General features: G+C 45.7%; 1 protein-coding gene across 1 annotated transcript; it reads right to left on the bottom strand.

Annotated features, from left to right (window-relative positions):
* Window positions 1-357: 357 nt before the first annotated feature.
* Window positions 358-16,911, bottom strand: mrps34 (mitochondrial ribosomal protein S34). Its single transcript, XM_060840914.1, has 3 exons — window positions 16,530-16,911; window positions 2,844-2,886; window positions 358-745 (listed from the first exon to the last, which is right to left on the bottom strand). Exons 1-3 carry the CDS (start codon window positions 16,845-16,847, stop codon window positions 453-455), a joined length of 654 nt encoding a protein of 217 aa, XP_060696897.1. The 5' UTR covers window positions 16,848-16,911; the 3' UTR covers window positions 358-452.
* Window positions 16,912-21,464: the final 4,553 nt, after the last annotated feature.

Genomic DNA, 21,464 nt, shown 5'->3' on the forward strand with positions numbered 1-21,464 from the left:
ATCCATTACTCTTTGTAACTTGTTCTAGACTTGTTAAGAGCACAGAATTGTAAAGTTTGCTAATGATATCGAACTTGGAAAAGATAATGATCACAATGAGTATAGTTATTGGCTTCAGGATGACTAGACAAATTGGAAACAAGCATGGAAGGGTGGAGGGCAAAGGAAAGAAGTGTGAAATATTAGCCCTGGGTTTTTAAAAAAAATTTGTTTCTTTGCTTCGCTGGGGAGAGCACTTGGTAATGCAGTAGAGTAACAGGGGATGGGGCAAGCTCTAGCTAAACGTACGTGAGAGCAGTCGTGCTAAACCAGCTGGTTCTTTTCCTGCCTGTCAACATGCATGTGTTTAAAGCTTAATACAAAAAAAATGATTTTATTATACATAACCAACAAGAAAGATTGCTGGAATCAATAGCACTCAGTTTGTCAGTAGCTAGGAGTAATCCAGGTTCTTATACTGGTGTTCCCTCTGCTTCTTTCTTCAAATCCAGATTTTTAAAGTAGTCCTTTGGAAAGTGGCGATTTCTTTCTAGATCAACCATAGGTTCCTCTTCAATAGATTTGCCAGTTTTCTCTCTCTCAGCCAGTATCATGGCACGAAGCAGAGGAGGATAAGGGACATAGCGAATACTTGTTTCGGGAACAGGCGTGAAGCTCTTGAAAGCTGCTTCTTCGTGTTTTGGAACCAGGCGCCAATCATGGTACATGACTTTATCAATTTCTTTCACTGCATCTTCAGTTTTCCCTATTTGCAAGAGAAAACAAAAGTTTTGAAAACATAAATCTTAGAGGTTCAGTAAACAGAAATGCCTGTTTGAAGCATGTGCACTATTACTAACAGTACAATAGCATCATCTCGGTCTTCCTTTTCTTGGTTTTCCTGAATCGTTTTTGGTCTATCCATCAAACCACTTCCACTCAAGATTACAATATTGTTGAAAATGTGTTGCTGGTTAAAGCACAGCAGGTCAGGCAGCATCCAAGGAATAGGAAATTCGACGTTTCGGGCATAAGCCCTTCATCAGGAATGAGGAGAGGGTGCCAGGCAGGCTAAGATAAAAGGTAGGGAAGAGGGACTTGGGGGAGGGGCGATGGAGATGTGATAGGTGGAAGGAGGTCAAGGTGAGGGTGATAGGCCGGAGTGGGGTGGGGGCGGAGAGGTTAGGAAGAAGATTGCAGGTTAGGAGGGCGGTGCTGAGTTGAGGGAACCGACTGAGACAAGGTGGGGGGAGGGGAAATGAGGAAACTGGAGAAATCTGAGTTCATCCCTAGTGGTTGGAGGGTTCCCAGGCGGAAGATGAGGCGCTCTTCCTCCAACTGTCGTGTTGTTATGTTTTGCCGGTGGAGGAGTCCAAGGACCTGCATGTCCTCGGTGGAGTGGGAGGGAGAGTTAAAGTGTTGAGCCACGGGGTGGTTGGGTTGGTTGGTCCGGGTGTCCCTGAGGTGTTCTCTGAAGCGTTCCGCAAGTAGGCGGCCCGTCTCCCCAATGTAGAGGAGGCCACATCGGGTGCAGCGGATGCAATAGATGATGTGTGTGGAGGTACAGGTGAACTTGTGGCGGATATGGAAGGATCCCTTGGGGCCTTGGAGGGAAGTGAGGGAGGAGGTGTGGGCGCAAGTTTTACATTTCCTGCGGTTGCAGGGGAAGGTGCCGGGAGTGGAGGTTGGGTTGGTGGGGGGTGTGGACCTGACGAGGGAGTCACAAAGGGAGTGGTCTTTGCGGAACGCTGATAGGGGAGGGGAGGGAAATATATCCCTGGTGGTGGGGTCCGTTTGGAGGTGGCGGAAATGACGGCGGATTTCTTTTTACCCGTTACAATATTGTTATCAGGATTAAAACGATGCTTCAACCAGAATAGCAGGAGGCTTGTTACCAAGATTGGAAGGTCTGAGTTGCGGAGAGGCTTGGACTTTTTTTTTCTCCCCTGGAGAACAGCTGGCTATGGGGTGACCTGATGGAGGTTTATACACTCATGAGGGACTAGACAAGACTTCCTACAGTGTGGAAACAGGCCCTTCGGCCCAACAAGTCCACACTGACCCTCCGAAGAGTAACCCACCCAGATCCAGCTCCCTCTGATTAATGTACCTAACACTATGAGCAATTTAGCTTGGCCAATTCACCTGACCTGCACATCTTTGGACTGTGGGAGGAAACCGGAGCACCCGGAGGAACCCACACAGACAAGGGGAAAATGTGCAAACTCCACATAGACAATCGCCCAAGGCTGGAATCAAACCTAGGATCCTGGTGCTGTGAGGCAGCAGTGCTAACCACTGAGCCACCGTACCGCCCAAAGATTTAGATAAGGTGAATAGCCAAGGTCTTTTCCCCAGGTATGGGGTGTCCAAAACTAAAGGGTAAAAGTTTAAGGTGAGAGGGGAAAGATTTAAAAAGTGAGGAGCAACATTTTCATATAAAGAACGATATGTATATGGAGCAAGCTACCAGATGAAGTAGTTGAGGCAGGTACAATTGTGACACATAAAAGATATTTGGACAGTTACAAAGGATAGGAAAGTTTAGAGGGATATGGGCCAAACGCAGGAAAATAAGATAGTTCAGTTCAGGAAAGCTGGTTGGCATGGATGAGTTGGGCTGAAAGCTTTATAGCTAACTTAAGGTGAATACGCTCAAATAATTTCCATTCCAGAGATTGTTTACATCCTCGCAAGGCCTCTTTCCGTTTCTCCATGTGGCCTCCCTCTCTTTTAAGACGTGGCCTCTCCAGATTTGCCTTCCTTCCTCAGCCCTCTTATTTAACACTAACAAGACAAATCCAAGTCTATCACTGTTTTACCATAGCTTTCTGATCAACTAGCCATGAAAGCTGAAGGTTTACCTTTGAATGTTAGCATTCCCCATGCTTTTCCATGGTCCATATCCTGAAAAGAGAAACAGCTTCAGTTACATTCCAGCAACTTTCATCCTTTATTGTCATAAAGTTTGGATGGTTATTTAAGATGGTGCAAGGGACAACTAAAATTTCAAAAACAGGAAATTATACTGATGACAAACTAGAAGCCAAGATTTGACAGGATGCAAAGCATGGTATAATTATGCACCTTTTAGCATACTTTCCATGTTCAATTTTTTTCCACACAATAACGAGTAAGAGTTAGCCTTTCAAGTGCTCAAGGTTGTCCTAAGTGCAGCCTCAATTCCTGACTACCCCTCATCACGCTTGCCTGTACCATCACCACTATCTTATCCATTGGCAGGGAGCTGTTGGCTGGGCCAGCATATATTGCCTATTCCTAGCAGCCCTTGGTGAGCTGCCTTCTTGAACCACTGCAAACCTTGAAGCACATTGGCTGTAGGTAGACCCACAACGCTGTTAAGGAGAGAATTCCAGGATGTTGACGCAGTTACACAGAAGGAACGCAGATATATTTCCAAATTAGGAGGCATCCCCATTAATTTGTTGTCCATGTCTTTTTAGGTAGTAATGGTCCTGATCTGGTAGATGCCTGTTTCAGGAGCTTTGAAGAATTTCTGCAGTGCATCTTATAAATGGGACATTTAATGTATTTATGGGTGATTAGCAGCACTCAGTCAGTCAGTCTCCACTACTCTTTGTGGCAAAGAATGCCAAAGATCAAAATCCTCCAAGACAGGAAATTTTCCCTTACCCCTGTAAAAGGCAAAGTGGATTCAAGAGTCTGGCTGGTCTGTTTCTGTACCAGTTAAAAATTACATTACATTACAAACTATGTCATTCTTTGTAATTTTTGGCAAGTCTGGAGGAGGATCGCGAATGGTCTTAATCTGCACAATCCTGACCCCCAACGCTTCTTACATGGCATATTAACAATTAAGAGTATTAGGTAAGAATTTTCAAAAGTTGATTGAGGATGTATGTTCGCAGGTAAAGGTACAACTGGAAAATGGAAATATTCAGAAATGAGATGAGAGTCCAGAGATAATATGTTCTTGTCATGGTGATGGATAAAATTGGTATGTGTAGGGAATGCTGGATGAGTAGAGAAATTAGGTTTTTGTCAAGATAGGGAAGGAAGCATACAGCAGGGATCAAGTGAATCCCTCAAAAGGTATAAAGGCAGTAGGAGTAAAAATTTAGAGTGATATCAGGAGCGCAAAACGGGAATATGAAATATCTTTAGCAAACAGGGTTAATGAGAGTCCAAAGGGTTTTGACAAATACATTAAGGACAAAAGAGCAACTAGGGGGACTATAGGGCCCTCAAAGATCAGCAAGGCTACGTTTATTTGGAACCGTAGGAGATGGATGAGATACTAAAAGAGTAATTTCCATCAGTGCTTACTGTGGAGAAGGACATGGAAGATATAGAACATGGGGAAATAAATAGAGAAATCTTGAAAATGTCCATATTATAGAGGTGGTGATGCTGGACGTCTTAAAATACAAAGGTGGTAAAAACCCCAGGACCCGATCAGGTGTACCCTAGAATTCTGTGGGAAGCAAGGGGAAGAGATTGTATCATCGATAGTCACAGGTGAGGTGCCAGAAGACTGGAGGTTGGCTAACGTGGTGCCATTGTTTAAATAAAGGTGGTAAAGAAAAGCCAGGGAACTATAGACCGGTGAGCATGACACCGGTGGTGAGGGCAAGATGTTGGAGGAAATCCTGAGGGTCAGGATGAATATGTATTTGGAAAGGCAAGGACTGATTAGGGACAGGCAACATGGCTTCCTGCAAGGGAAATTGTGTCTCACTAACTTGAGTTTTTTGAAGTAACAAAGAGGATCGATAAGGGCAAAGCAATTAATGTGATCTCTATGAACTTCAAGATATGCAGGTGCTGGTGTTGTACTGGGGTAGCCAAAGTTTAAAAAAAAGTCACACAACACCAGGTTATAGTCCAACAGATTTATTGGAAGTACAAGCTTTCGGAATGTTGCACAAGCCATCTGACGAAGAAGCAGTGCTTTGAAAGCTTGTATTTCCAAATAAACCTGTTGGGACTATAACCTGCTGTTGTGCAATTTTTAACTATACGGACTTCAGTATGGCGATCAACTTGGTTCTACATGGTAGACTGATTAGCACAGGGAAAACTGGATGCAGAACAGACTTGAAGGTAAAAGACAGGGGGTGGTGGTGGAGGGTTGCTTTTCAGACTAGAGGCCTATGACCAGTGGAGTGCCACAAGCATCGGTGGTAGGTGCGCTGCTTTTCTTCATTTATGTAAATGATTTGGATATGAACATAGGAGATGTAGTTAGTAAGTTTGCAGATGACACCAAAATTGGAGGTGTAGTGGACAGCGAAGGTTACCTCAGAGTACAACGGGATCTTGAATACATCGTCCAATGGGCTGAGGAATGGCAGGTGAAATTTAATTTAGACAAATACAAAGTGCTGCATTTTGGAAAGGCAACTCAGAGCAGAACTTATACACTTAACGGTAAGGTCCTGGGGACTGTTGCTGAATAAATACACCTTGGAGTGCAGATTCATAGTTCCTTGAAAGTGGAGTTGAAGGTAGCTAGGATAGTGAAGGTGGTGTTTGGTATGCTTTTCTTCATTGATCAGAGCACTAAGTATAGGAGTTCGGTGGTCATGTTGCGGCTGTACAGGGCATGCACCCGACCACTTTGGGAGTACTGTGTGCAATTCTGGTTTCCCTCCTATACGAAAGATATTGTGAAATTTGAAAGGGTTCAGAAAAGATTCACAAGGATGCTTTCAGGGTTGGAGGGTTTGAGATATAGGGAGAAGCTGACTTAGACTCGGAGTCATAAAGATGTACAGCATGGAAACAGACCCTTCGGTCCAACCCGTCCATGCCAACCAGATATTTCAACCCAATCCAGTCCCACCTGCCAGCACCCGGCGCATATCCCTCCAAACCCTCCCTATTTATATACCCATCCAAATGCCTCTTAAATGTTGCAAATGTTGCCACTTCCTCTGGCAGCTCATTCCATACACGTACCACCCTGTGCATGTAAAAGTTGCCCCTTAGGTCTCTTTTCTATCTTTCCCCTCTCACCCCTAAACCTATGCCCTCTAGTTCTGGACTCCCCCACCCCAGGGAAAAGACTTTGCCTATTTATCCTATCCATGCCCCTCATAATTTTGTAAACCTCTATAAGGTCACCCCTCAGCCTCCGATGCTCCAGGGAAAACAGCCCCAGCCTGTTCAGCCTCTCTCTATAGCTCAAATCCTCCAACCCTGGCAACATCCTTGTAAATTTTTTCAGAACCCTTTCATGTTTCACAACATCTTTCCGAAAGGAAGGAGACCAGAATTACATGCAATATTCCAACAGTGGCCTAACCAATGTCCTGTACAGCTGCAACATGACCTCCCAATTCCTGTACTCAATACTCTGACCAATAAAGGAAAGCATACCAAATGTCTTCTTCCTTATCCTATCTACCTGCGACTCCACTTTCAAGGAGCTATGAACCTGCACTCCAAGGTCTCTTTGTTCAGCAACACTCCCTAGGACCTTACCATTAAATATATAAGTGCTGCTAAGATTTGCTTTCCCAAAATGCAGCATCACGCATTTAACTGAATTAAACTCCATCTGCCACTTCTCAGCCCATTGGCCCATCTGGTCCAGATCCTGTTGTAATCTGTGGTAACCCTCTTCGCTGTCCACTACACCTCCATGAAGTGTTGGAGGCTGAGGGATGAGCTTATAGAGGTTTATAAATTCATGAGGGGCATGGATAGGATAAATAAACAGGGTCTTTTCTGGAGGATGGGGGAGTCCAAAACTAGAGGGCGTAGGTTTAAGGTGAGAGAGAAACGATATAAAAGGGACTTAAAGGAGCAACTTTTTCATGCAGAGGGTGGCGTGTGTATGGAATGAGCCGCCAGAGGAAATTATGAAGTTGGGTATAATTTCAACATTTAAAAGACATCTGGATGGGTTTATGAATAGGAAAGGGTTAGAGGGTTATGGGCCAAATGCTGGCAAATGGGACTAGACATATATTGGATATCTGGTCAACATGGATGTGTTGGACCAAAGGGTCTGCTTCCGTGCTGTACATCCTATGACTCTAATTACAATTTGCAATTCAGTTTTTAGCAACTGCCTCAAATCACAGACCCAATTAATGCTCAACTAAAACTCACTGACCTTAACACTAACTCAATTTCTCTTTCCTGATCTGCTGACTAAGAACATCAACAGTAAAATTCCTCTAGTGCACAATAATATTCTTTGGTTAGTCTTTCCAAATAGGATTATTTCACATAAGAGCATCGGGATTAGATTGCTCTCCCAAAGCATTTTTAATGCCAAGAGTTGGGTTTGTACATATAAGCTGTTTTACATTCACTTCAGAGAAGCAAATCCTTCAGGGACCACATAGAATCCAAAACAATGGGGATCACTGGCAGCAGTAGGACTGGTGCACAGATTCAGTCTCTGCAGAGTATTACTGCATAAAATACTCAGTGAACATTCCACTATGCTATATCTTTAAACTATAACATCTCCAACTATGATGCATGAAGGCATCAGATTTCTTTCCACTGAGAATGGTGACAATAAGCTTAACGTTTTGGCAATTCTGCATTCAGTAGACATCTTGCAAAATAAGTAGTATCTGCAAAATAACTTTTAAAAGTGAAGCTGTGTACTTTTAATAAACTAAATGATTCAATATATGCAGGATACCTCAGCACAGGAATATTTTAAAACCATCTTAGAGAAAGGCCCCGTACAAGTAGCAGATGAAGTGGGGAGACTGTTGTCCCAGAGACAGAATGACTGACCGCATAGGATCAGTTAATCTAGATTCTGGATTAGTGGTGCTGGAAGAGCACAGCAGTTCAGGCAGCATCCGAGAAACAGTAAAATCGACGTTTCGGGCAAAAGCCCTTCATCAGGAATAAAGGCAGAGAGCCTGAAGGGTGGAGAGATAAGTGAGAGGAGGGTGGGGGTGGGGAGAAAGTAGCATAGCGTCCAATAGGTGAGTGGGGGAGGGGATGAAGGTGATAGGTCGGGAGGGTGGGGTGGATAGGTGGAAAAGAAGATAGGCAGGTAGGACAGGTCATGGGGACAGTGCTGAGCTGGAAGTTTGGAACTGGGGTGAGGTGGGGGGAAGGAGAAATGAGGAAGCTGTTGAAGCCCACATTGATGCCCTGGGGTTGAAGTGTTCCGAGGCGGAAGATGAGGCGTTCTTCCTCCAGGCGTCTGGTGGTGAGGGAGCGGTGGTGAAGGAGGCCCAGGACCTCCATGTCCTCGGCAGAGTGGGAGGGGGAGTTGAAATGTTGGGCCACAGGGCGGTGTGGTTGATTGGTGCGGGTGTCTTGGAGATGTTCCCTAAAGCACTCTGCTAGGAGGTGTCCAGTCTCCCCAATGTAGAGGAGATCGCTTCAGGAGCAATGGATACAATAAATGATATTGGTGGATGTGCGGGTAGAACTTTAACAGATGTGGAAGGCTCCTTTAGGGCCTTGGATGGAGGTGAGGGAGGAGGTGTGGGCGCAGGTTTTGCAATTCCTGCGGTGGCAGGGGAAGGTGCCAGGATGGGAGGGTGGGTTGTAGTGGGGCGTGGACCTGACCAGGTAGTCACTGAGGGAACAGTCTTTGTGGAAGGCGGAACGGGGTGGGGAGGGAAATATATCCCTGGTGGTGGGGTCTGTTTGGAGGTGGCGGAAAGTCAGCGGATGATTTGGTTTATGCGAAGGTTGGTAGGGTGGAAGGTGAGCACCAGGGGCGTTCTTTCCTTGTTACGGTTGGAGGGGTGAGGTCTGAGGGCAGAGGTGCGGGATGTGGACGAGATGCGTTGGAGGGCATCTTTAACCACGTGGGGCGGGAAATTACGGTCTCTAAAGACGGAGGCCATCTGGTGTGTTCTGTGGTGGAACTGGTCCTCCTGGGAGCAGATACGGCGGAGGCGGAGGAATTGGGAATATGGGATGGCATTTTTGCAGGACGTTCCTCCGCCTCCGCCGTAACTGAACCACAAAGACCGTTCCCTCTGTGACTACCTGGTCAGGTCCACGCCCCCCTACAACCCACCCTCCCATCCCGGCATCTTCCCCTGCCACTGCAGGAATTGCAAAACCTGCGCCCACATCTCCTCCCTCACTTCCATCCAAGGCCCTAAAGGAGCCTTCCACATCCATTAAAGTTCTACCCGCACATCCACCAATATCATTTATTGTATCCGTTGCTCCCGAAGCAGTCTCCTCTACACTGGGGAGACTGGAGCACTTTAGGGAACATCTCTGGGACACCAGCACCAATCAACCACACTGCCCCATGGCCCAACATTTCAACTCCCCCTCCCGATCTGCTGAGGACATGGAACCAAAAGCATGCCACTTGATCAAATATTTTGGTTGATCAAGACATCCGCATAATGTAAAACACACAAGTAATGGAAACATAATGCAGGAGGGCATATGCACTGTTATACTTTATTTACAGCATAAACTACAAATATAATGTGACTCTGTCTTAAATAAAACTTACCGACAGATCCTTCTCACTCACACCCTCAACTGAATACTCAGACATTGCAGAGATCACAATCATACAGTAAATGTCTGGTTTTGCCAGTTTATTGGGACTGCCAATTAAAACAAGTTTGCTGCACATCACTGAAAGGCACACTTTAGAAGGGCATCTTGGACAAAGCTCATGCATGTCAGAGTTACTCTGAACTAGTTTTAGTTTTGCAGTGATTGACAAGATATAGAAACATTGATAGGAGTGGAGTAGGCCATTCGACCCTACTCCACCATTCATTATAATTATGGCTGATCATTGAGCTCAATACCCTAATCTCACCCTCCTCTATCTCCGTTGATCTCTTTAGCCATAAGAGTTATGTCTACCTCCTTCGTAAAAACAATGCTTTGGCCTCAACTACGTTATGCGGTTACAAATTCCCCAAGCTCCCCAATCTCTGGGTGAGGAAATTTATCTTCGTCTCAGTCCTAAAAGATTAATCCTTCATCTTTAAACAATGAAGTCTGATTGTAGACCTGACACTATCAGAAACATCCTTCCTGCATATAATCTGTCTTGCCCTGTTAGAACATGTTTGAAAAACCCCTCATTCTTCGAAACTCCAGCGAATATAATCCTCACCAACTCAATCTCTCCTCATATGTCAGTCCTGCCACCCTAAAGATAAAGTTGGTAAACCATCACTGCGCTCCCTCTGTAGCAATATCCTTCCTAAAAGATACGGAGACCAAACTGCGCACAATATTTCAGCCCACTAACTCACTCTGTCCAAATTACAACATCTCTGCATCCACCTCACAGTTCATCTTTATTCCCGACTTTCTGACATCTCCAAATTGAGAGATATTATGTTTAGTCCCCTTATCTAAATTATTAACATAAATGGTGAATAGCTGGTTCTAGTCTCAATCCCTGCATCTCCCACATGTCACTGACTGCCATTCAGAAAAAGTCATTTATTCCTACAGGTTGTTTCCTATCTATTCATCTGATACACTTTAAATTTACACACTAATCTCTCGTGGAATTTTGCCAAAGCCTTCCAAAAGTCCAAGTAATCCACATCCTCTAGGTTCCCCCAGTCAGCTCTCCTAGTTACATCCTTAATGGATTCTGGTAGATTTGTTAGATTATGTCCGATTCCCTAATGTTTTCTAAATGCTCTGTAATAAAATCCTTGATAACTGACTTTAGCATCTTCTGCGCTACCAGCTGGTCTATAATTCACTGATTTCTTTCTACCTTCCCTGTTTAAATAATGGGGTCACATTTGCTATCCTCCAATCTGTACGAACGGTTCCAGAGTCGAAAGAATCTTGGAAGATGACTACCAATACACCTACTACTTCTAGGTCCACTTCCTTAAATATTAGATTATTAGGGTCTGGGCATTCATCAGTCTATAATTCAATCAATTTCTCCAACATCATATCTCTACCAATACAGATTTACTTCATAGAATCCCTTCAGTGTGGAAGCAGGCCATTCAACCCATTTAGTCCACAATGACACCCCCAAAGAGCATCCCACTCTGAGCGAACCGCTATCCTACACTGGAATAGAAGCAGCGCTCTGAAAGTTAGTGCTTCCAAATAAACCTGTTGGACTATAACCTGGTATTGTGAGATTTTTAACTTTGTACAGCCCAGTCCAACACCAGCACCACCAAATCCTGTAACACTGCATTTCCCATGGCTAACCAACCTACCTGCATATCACTGGTCACAATGGTCAATTTAATACGGCCAATCCCCCTAACTTGCATATCCTTGAGACAATGGGAGGAAACCCACAGTGACAGGGAGAACACACACACTCCTGAGGGTGGAATTGAACCCGGGTCCCTGGCACTATGATGCAGCAGAGTTAATCCCAGTTCCTCCCTCTCAGTGAACCATGCTTCCCAACATTTCTGGTACACGTCCTCCTTTGTGTAGACAGAAGTATGAATTTAGTTAGTCAGCCATTTCTTTGATTCCCATTATAAATTCCCCTGTTTCTGACTGTGAGGGAACATCTTTACATATCTCAAGAAACTTTTATAGCTTGTTCTTAGGTTTCCCGGAAGCTTACTATTAAATTCTATTTTCCCTGTCTCGATCAATCTCTTGGTTCTCCTTTGTTATCTTCTAAACTTATCCCAATCCTCAGGTCTACTGCTTTTTCTTGTATGCTTTTTTTTTGCATCTAGTGCTCTCTCCAGCATCCCCAAGTCATGGTTGAGCCACTGTCAGTCAATTTTTCACATCACATTGCCTGACATCACAAGTGCGTGAATGTTCTTCACAAGGTTAATGGGTATAGCAATTGTGCAACATTAAATGGGATAAGCTGAGACAGGTTTGTTCCTTCATCTTAGGGAAGGTGTGCACTTATTTTGCACCCACAGCAACAATTTTTTTTTTCAAATCATCTGTTTTAAAAACATACAGGGATATATAGACCATTGTAGCAAAACTAATCAATATTTTAAAGGCTGCATGTACATCCCACTTAACATGCTCTGGAGTGGCCTGAGTTGGTGTATAGCAAAATAGGTATTTCTTCCTTAATGTTGCTTTTATATAGCAAGTTAAAGCTCGATGCCACAAAGGTGCAGTTAATTCAGCCACAGTAGCTTCAGGACGGGTCGTGATCTTTAACCATGTTTTGATCACCTGCCTTAGCTGTCTGATTGTGCTCCTTCAAAGTGCCTTGTGATAATCTATTGGATCAATGGTGCTATACAAATGCCAGCTGTTGTCATTCTCAGTTCTGTACATTCCAACCTCCTCCACGTTTACACAATTGTTTGGAAGTGTTTACAATTGGCATATAAATACTACAGATTTAATTGAGAAATAGCCACAGAGCTCTTGCCAACCCTGCAAGCAATGATTGTGACACTTTAATTGAATGGGAAAGCAAACATCCCAAAATAGAAACACCCAGTCACATCAAAAGCACGTGCTAAAATTTAGGACTGTCACCAGGATTTCTAAATTAAAACTTGTTAACAGAAATTCCCACCCACTTCTGTGGGTGAAATCGTTACGCCAACGTGCATTTATATAGCACCTTTAATGTGCAAAACATTCGGGTGTTTCACAGGAGCATTATCAACTAGAAAAATGACACCAAGCCAAAGGAGGTGATTTTACGACGGGCAGCCAGAAGCTTGATCAAAGAGGTAGGATTGTGGAGGGGTTAATGGAGGTATACAGAGGTCGAGGTGTTTAAAGAGTGAGATCTAGAGCCTTAGCCTCAGATAGATGGAGCCACAGCTGCCAACAGTTCAAAGACTGAGTGAAACAACAAACAGGGAAGGAGCACAAGACTCCTGGAGGTTTATATAGTTATGAAAATTCACAGATAGAGAGGGACAAAGCCACATTGGAAGTGAGACCGAGAAAGGTATATATGGACTGAAAGACAATGTAACTGAGGAGGGAACGTGTGGTGTGAAGGTTTTGGAATAGAAGGATTTTGGAATAAGCTCAAGTTACATCAAGTTAAAGAAACAGGTAAGCTCGGAAAGTTAAAGGTAAGGATGATACTTTCAGCAATGGATACGGTAGAAGTAGAAGAGTGTGGTGTTGGAAAAGCACAGATGGTCAGGCAGCATCGGAGGAGCAGGAAAGTCAACAGCAGCATGCGCCCGAAACGTCGACTCTCCTGCTCCTTGGATGCTGCCTGACCATCTGGGCTTTTCCAGCACCACACTCTTCAACTCTGATCTCCAGCATCTGCAGTTCTCACTTTCTCCATATGGTAGAAGTAGGCAATGTTCTGGAATGTGAATACTCTGATTGGAAAATATGAAATCAGAAGCTCGGCTCCAGAAAAATAGGACACCAATATACTGAACAGCCCACCACAGGATCATTGCTTCCATAATATCACCAAAACAGAATACAGATGTGAAACAGGAGGGTGACCGTGGGACAGCTGAATTGAAAAGATAGACAGCACAAGCGCCTCTGATTGTGACTGAACAGGCAAGAGTGAAACCAGGTAAAAGATATCCATTCAACTTGACAACAGAGAAGGATAGTGCTGAATATTGTCAAAGGTTGCAGAGATTTAGATGGATGAGAAGTCAGAGATACTCAGGTGTCATTTGGACTTTGAATAGGGACTTCTATATACTAGAGCAGGAGAGAAACCACACTGAATGTCCAGGCATGATTGTATAGGAGACAAGCAGATGTGAGGACTTTGGAAAAGAAAGGGAGATTTGAAATGACATGGTCAGAAATTTAATAGGGAAAGGGGCTGAATAAGGGGGGAAAAATGATGGAATATTTTAGGCAAGGGGACATAGCCTGAGGAGAGGGCTGTATTGAGAATATGGCATCAACAAAAGAAGTTAGACAGCCAGTAGTTTAATAAGAATATGGTCAAATGAAAGCTGGATTTCACAGAATAAGCAAAATGAGTGAGGAGGAGGCAGCATGCAAAGAGTTAGTGAAAGATACCGTTCCAGAACTAGGAAAAAGGGAAGGAAGCTGGACTGGCATTTGAAAAGATGGGTTCAACATTAATAATGGACAGAAATTGTTGGTGATAATGGAGAGGATTTAAATGATTCGTAGCGGACAAAGGCTGAGATTTAGAATAAACAGAAAATACCAGAAACAGTCAACAGGTCTGGCAGCAAAACAAACAACAGACATGTCAAATTGCTCAGAAAAGTTTAGTATTTGTAGAATCATAAAGGTATAGCACAAAAACAGATCCTGCATTCTAACTCATCCGCACCAATCAGACATCCCAATCAGTTTAGAAGTCAAAGGAGTCGTACAGATATACAGCATGGAAACAACCCTTCGGTCCAACTTGTCCATGTGACCACGTACCCTAAAGCAATCTAGTCCTATTTGTCAGTATGTGGTCCATTACCTTTGAAACTCTTTTTTATTCATATACCCATCCAGATGCCTTTTAAAATGCTGTAATTATGCCTAACCCCACTACTTCCTCTGGCAACTTGTTCCATGTATGTACCACCCGCTGCTTGACAGAGCTACCCCTCAGTTCCTCAAATCTATTCCTCCCTCCCCTTAAACCTATGTCCTCAAGTTTTGGACTCCCCTACAATAAGGAAAAAGACCATGGCGATTTCCCCAATCCATGCCTCTCGTGATTTTATAAATCTCCATAAGATCACCCCTCAGCCTCCATCACTCCAGGAAAAAAGGTCCCCGCCTCTCCCACCACTTTTGATGACTGGTCAACTTCAACTGATCTCCATCTCCACAACCACCCCACCCCCCCACCCAGACCTGCCAAGAATTTACATTTCCAAAACCACAGTATTTTCAGAATTTTGCTATTTAAGATGAGGAAAATCACTTCAGAGGGTGGTGAAACTTTGCCATTCTAAAACCTTAAAAAGGGCTGTAGAAGCTTAATCATTGAGCAGGTTTGAAACACAGAACCAAAAAAATCCAAGAGATCTGGATATGTTTTGAGAAAATGATACTGGAGTAAGATGATCAGCCATGACCTCACTGAATTGTGGTAGGGCTGAATGGCTGACTGGTCATATTCTTAAAGGAACTAGTTCTCATAATGGGTGGCCAGTTTTGGCAGAGGAGTGGAAAGGGGCCTCATACTGGATCCAGCAAAAATATGGATACTGAACATACGAAATACAAACACTGGACCATTGGGCCCTTCAAGCCTGCTCTACTATTCAAAAGATCACTTGCCCGATTCCACACTCCCACCTACTCCTAATAATGTACCAATCCCCTGTCAAACAAAAGTCTGTTCATCTCCAAAAGAGAAGATGAATGACCATGTTGGGTTTTGAGCCAAAGTAAAAGGAGGGTCAATTAAATACAGAGCTTTGGTGATGCTCAGCAGATCTGGCAGCCTTTCACAGAGAGAGAAGCAGTTAATATCCTGAGCACACTTTATGAAGAAGTCATATCAGACATGAAACATTAAGTTTGCATGTCTATCTCTTTGTAGATGCTGCCAAACCTGAATTTTTCAAGCACTTTGTTTGCATTTCACACCTCCAGTGCTTCCAGTATTTTGCATTTATTTCATTTGAATGTCCCAACCTCCTAATGTTTGAGGTCAAGGTCCACCTTGGATTAGGCTTCAGTGACACCCTTTCTCTCTCCCTTCCCCTCCTCTCCCACCCCCCAGGATTGTCTTTATCTCCTGACCGCCATACCAGGGAAGCTCACCTTCCTACGTTGGGGGTCGCAGTCCTGACCACAGGGGAATACGCCAAGCTGTGTGTCATCTCCCACACTGGGGCAGGCAGCCTTGGCCTGGCTATCAACTTCCCTTTGGGGGGTGGCGGGTCCACCCTGACCTAGGTGTCACCTTGCTAACCAAGAATGGAGCACCTTCTTGGTTAGCAAGAATGGGCAGCACGGTGGCACAGTGGTTAGCACTGCTGCCTCACAGCGCCAGGGACCTGGGTTCAATTCCCGCCTCAGGCGACTGACTGTGTGGAGTTTGCACATTCTCCCCGTGTCTGCGTGGGTTTCCTCCGGGTGCTCCGGTTTCCTCCCACAGTCCAAAGATGTGCGGGTCAGGTGAATTGGCTATGTTAAATTGTCCGTAGTGTTAGGTAAAGGGTATATGTAGGGGTATGGGTGGGTTGCGCTTCGGCGGGTCGGTGTGGACTTGTTGGGCCGAAAGGCCTGTTTCCACACTGTAAGTAATCTAATCTAATCTGTAATCTAATCTTCTGACCTGGGAGAGACCTCTACCCAGTGGGTGGGGGTAAGGGGGCGGGTTTGAGGGTACAGAGCAGGGATGAGAGGCTCGGAGCAGGGTGAGGAGGGGGCAGGGCAGGGTGAGGCTCAGAGCAGGGTGAGCTTCAGGGCAGGGTGAGGCTCGGGGCTGGATGGAGGGGGCGGGGTAGGGTGAGGGGCATGGCAGGGTGAGGGGCATGGTAGGGTGAAGCTCAGGGCATGGTGGAGGGGGCAGGGCAGGGTGAGGCTCGGGGCAGGGTGGAGGGGGCAGGGCAGGGTGAGGCTCGGGGCAGGGTAAGATGGGGGGCAGGGTGAGGAGGGGGCGGGAGGAAGGTGTAGGAGGACACACTCTGACCTCGGCGTGAGGCGGCGGAGTCAGGGGGTTATATTCTGACCTGGGCGGTGTAATCCACCTTGACCTTGCTGATGGTCCAGTAGCAGGGCTGGTCATAGGCCATGAGCCAGGATTTCCTGGTGACCAGGCGGTCAATGCCGAACAGGGGCAGGCGGTTGAGGAGCTGGAAGAGGCGGCTCTCGGTGCGGATGTCGCGGTGAGCCAGTATCGGCAGCTTCTTCCCGCTGTACGGCCGTGTCATGGTCTCATAGTCCACAGCGAAGCGCTCACTGTCCCGGGGCCGATTCTTGCGGGCCCAGTACTCCCGCACCTTGCGGGCCATCTCCGCGATGGGGCGGATCTTCTTCTTGCGGGCCATGATCCCCGCGTGCGGCCGATCGGAAACGTGCCACCGCCACACCAGTCCCCGTGCTTCCCTCAAACCCTTCCGCCACTCCACACCTCTCCGCGCCGCCTCTTTGGTTCCGCCCCTCACAGCAGCTTCAGACAGAGACACATCTCTCCAAAACTTCATGTTCACATTTACCCCCCCCCCCCCTCAATGATAACATAGATAGTTTTGAAAAAAAAACCCAAAGTCTACTAAATAAACACCCGAAAATGCTGGAAACATTCAGGTCAGTTCATATTGTGGAGAGAGAAAGTTGTGTGTTTAAGAGGATCCAGGTGTTTCCTGTGGATCATTCAAAATAGATTTATTTTTGAAAGTGTTGTGTCATCAATAATTTAACTTAAATAGGAAGGTATCGGTGAAAAGTTAGTGTTAGGTATTTACCAACGATGATTTGAAATTTCTTAGGAGGGCAGGTGCTGATTGGATGGGCCGAATGGCTGCTTTCTGCTAACTTGTATGGATTCTGTTCTATTTGGCTAATCCTGACAGGCAGAGCTAGCAGTCGTTTTCTTTTATTGCCAGAAAGTGGCTTTAAAATTAGTTCGAGGAGAAAGTGAGGACTGCAGATGCTGGAGATCAGAGCTGAAAATGTGTTGCTGGAAAAGCGCAGCAGGTCAGGCAGCATCCAAGGAGCAGGAGAATCGACGTTTCGGGCATAAGCTCTTCTTAGGAATGAGGAGGGTGTGCCAAGCAGGCTAAGATAAAATGTAGGGAGGAGGGACTTGGGGGAGGAGCGTTGGAAATGCAACAGGTGGAAGGAGGTTAAGGTGAGGGTGATAGGCCGGAGTGGGAGTGGGGGCGGAGAGGTCAGGAAGAAGATTGCAGGTTAGGAAGGTGGTGCTGAGTTCGAGGATTGGGACTGAGACAAGGTGGGGGGAGGGGAAATGTACCAGCCCACCAACCTCCATATACATCACATCATCTGTCGTCATTTCCGCCACCTCCAAATGGACCCCACCACCAGAGATATATTTCCCTCCCCTCCCCTATCAGCGTTCCGAAAAGACCACTCCCTCCGTAACTCCCTCATCAGGTCCACACCCCCCACCAACCCAACGTCCACTCCCGGCAACGGCAAGAAATGCAAAATTTGCGCCCACACCTCCCCCCTTACTTCCCTCCAAGGCCCCAAGGGATCCTTCCATATCCGTCACAAATTCACCTGCACCTCCACACACATCATGTACTGCATCCGCCACACCTGATGTGGCCTCCTCTATATTGGGGAGACAGGTCGCCTACTTGCGGAATGTTTCAGAGAACACCTCTGGGACACCCGGACCAACCACCCCATGGCTCAACACCTCAACTCCCCGTCCCACTCCACCAAGGACATGCAGGTCCTTAGACTCCTCCATCGCCAGACCATAGCAACATGACGGCTGGAGGAAGAGCGCCTCATCTTCCGCCTAAGAACCCTCCAACCACAATGGATGAACTCAGATTTCTCCAGTTTCCTCATTTCCCCTCCCCCCCACCTTGACTCAGTCAAATCCCTCGAACTCAGCACCGCCTTCCTAACCTGCAATCTCCTTCCTGACCTCTCCGCCCCACCCCCACTCTGGCCTATCACCCTCACCTGGACCTCCTTCCACCTACCGCATTTACAACGCCCCTCCCCCAAGTCCCTCCTCCCTACCTTTTACCTTAGCCTGCTGGACACACTTTCCTCATTCCTGAAGAAGGGCTCATGCCTGAAACATCGATTCTCCAGCCCCCACCTCAGCTTGAGGGCCATCCCTTGTTGAGCTTAATCAGATGGTGGCTTGCCCAGTCCTGCCCTCGGAGGTCTCCTCTGGCATCTGGCCATCAGAATGAGTAGAACTTTTGAATTGTGGTTGGGAGTGGTTTGGTCTACGGTAGGGGTAGAACCAGCAGAATGACAAGGGAGGGTAGGGAGGGTGGAAAAAAGGCAGGACCTGGGAGAAGAGGTGAGGCTGTGGGGTAACTGATGGATCAGAGGGCTGACCTGGAAGAAGAACTGGGAAATGAAAAAGGGAGTAATCTGTAGGTTTGGAAGGGAGGCATGAGGATTACATCAGAAAGTCTGAAAATAACAAATGTTGGAAATCACAGCTGAAGCTCTGATGAAGAGTCATCTAGACTCGAAACATTAGCTTGCTCTCTCTCTCTCTCCATGGATGCTGTCTGATCCACTGTGATCTCCAGCATTTGTAGTTATCACTACAGATTCCAGCATCTGCAGTAATTTGTTCAGAAAGAATTGGGCAGAGAAACAGGAGGAGCAATGTGGACAGGATGGCAGGTGACAACGTGAAGAGGGAGGTTTCTTCTCTTCAAGGAACTTAAATAGAGAATGCAGGTTACAGGTACCTGCTGATAATAAGTTGTAGTCACACTACGTTTAATCCAATCAAATGACTACGGAATACTGTATTTTTGATCAAATCTGCATTTGAATATTTAGACATAATTAAATAATCACATTACTTCTACTTATTTTTAATTCAGCAACAGATTAGTGTAAATTAAGTGAAAACAAATGTCCAATTTGAAAGGGGCATGCCTGATAGTTATCTGGCCAATAAAAGAAGCCAAAGATCTTAAAGGAACCTTAGTCACTTAATGTAAGGTAATATTTCTGGAGTGATGGTGCATCTTAGTGCCCCAGTATCCACCAGTCCCAAAAGGGTACAGATGGATGCAATAGTCTCCCTCTGAAGGGACACCTATGCACAGATACAGATTCAGAAGGAGGTAGGCAAGCAGGTTGATCGATCTCTCTGTACCTGTTGTTGGCCATCGTAGTCAGGTCCAGGAATGGTTCCAGGAAGAAATCTCTCAACGTGCTGTCTTCCTCCACATCAGGTGGACAATGATCGGGAGTACAGGACTGAAGTATAACTAGAAATTGAGGGAGCAGACCTTTCAGGTAATGGAAGAGGGTCTGCTTCTCTTTTTCTACATGTGAGTCTGGACAGTCGATGAAGGCTGGGAAGTGAAGATTGTGCAAGAGCAGCCTGCACAGAAAACCTTGCCACGCAGGATAGGAATTTATAAAAGATGGCTCTAATTTCACAGTTAGTGAGAATTTCATTATGAGTGAGGGTCAGGATGTAGCACTGCCGATGCCTCATATTATCTCTGTCAGGCATGCCACAGAGCAAAAGACTTTCTGCAGAATCTCAGGAATTCTTAAGGGGTCATATATAAAGCTGTTTTATCATTTGTCAAGTCTCCAGTCCACTATCTCCTAACAAAACCTAAGAAGATCAGTTCACACCGCCTCTCTTCTATTACCAACATACATTTTCTCTTACCGTGGATGCCTCAAGCGCTCAATCTCACCAGCAGGCTTCAGAATTGCAATGTGAAAGTTGTCTAGAGTCACAGTGACCTGAAGAGTCTGACTATTGATGTTCTCTGCAGTACAAAGTCTGCATCTGTTGTCTGTCCTGTTGTAGTACGCTTTAATAGTTGCAATGCGTTGAGGTGTACAAGACTATCGCTTCCTAGGTACCTTGCCTGCAGTCTCACCATCCCCCCCCCCCCCCCCCCCCCCCCCCCGCCCTATTTATCTCTTAGCCCTCTTCCTCCTCCACGTTTGTGATGAAGAGCTTATGCCTGAAAATTGATTCTCCTGCTCCTCAAATGCTGCCTGACCTGCTATGCTTTTCCAGCGCCACATCTGACTCTCCAGCATCTGCAGTCCTCAGTTTCTCCTAGTGTACAAAACTAATCAGATCAATAGAAGTACAGAAAATAGGAGCAGGTGTTGGTCATTCGGCTCTTCAAACCTATGGCACCATTCAATATGATCATGGCTGAGCACCTAACTCAGTACCCTGTTCCCGCTTTCTCTCATGTTCTTTGATCCCCTTTAGCCCTAAATGCTATGTCTAAAACAAACCATTCATTGTTTGGCTTCAGTCACTTTTAGTGGTTAGAATTCCACAGGCTCACCAATCTGTGGGCGAAGACATTTCTCCTCTTCCCAGTCCAAAAGTCCTGGCCAAATCCTTAGATGTTGACCCCCGGTCTTGGACTACCCAGTCATTGGGAAGATTCTTCCTGCATTTACACTGTCTAGTCCCGTTAGAATTTTCTATGAGATTCCCCTTCCCACCCCCACAACATTCTTTTAAACTCCAATGACTATAGTTCTAACCAATTAAATGTTCAAATATCAGTCCCATCGTCCCAGGAATTGGTCTAGTAAACCTTTGTTGTACTCCCTTCATAGCCAGAACATCTGTCCCCAGATAAGGAGGCCAAACCTGCTATTCTACTCTAATGTTCTCAATTTAAATGCCAATATACCATTTGCCTTCTACATCACCTGCGATAGTCTTGTACACCTCAACATCCTTACCTTCAGTGACTGGTGTAGAAAGACACCCAGGTCCCAATGTGCCTCCCCTTTCTCCATACCTGTATATCCCCACTCAGATAATAATTTGCCTTCCTGTTTTTGCTATCAAAGTGAATAACCTCACATTTATCAACATTACACTTGCTCACTCACTAAATCTGTGCAATTCACAGTCTGCACCCTCCCACTGAGCTTTGTGTTGCCTGCAAGCTAGCAGAGACTACCTTTAGTTCCCTCATCTAAATTAT

This window comes from Hemiscyllium ocellatum, chromosome 20 (assembly GCF_020745735.1).
Source record: "Hemiscyllium ocellatum isolate sHemOce1 chromosome 20, sHemOce1.pat.X.cur, whole genome shotgun sequence".
Taxonomy (NCBI): domain Eukaryota; kingdom Metazoa; phylum Chordata; class Chondrichthyes; order Orectolobiformes; family Hemiscylliidae; genus Hemiscyllium; species Hemiscyllium ocellatum.

Coding starts and splice junctions, on each gene's coding strand:
- mrps34 (XM_060840914.1), bottom strand. CDS start 16,847: ATGGCCCGCAAGAAGAAGATCCGCCCCATCGCGGAGATGGCCCGCAAG. Junction 2,887..16,529: donor AGGTGGATTACACCGCCCAG/GTCAGAATATAA, acceptor TTCTCTTTTCAG/GATATGGACCATGGAAAAGC. Junction 746..2,843: donor GGGAATGCTAACATTCAAAG/GTAAACCTTCAG, acceptor TCTTGCAAATAG/GGAAAACTGAAGATGCAGTG.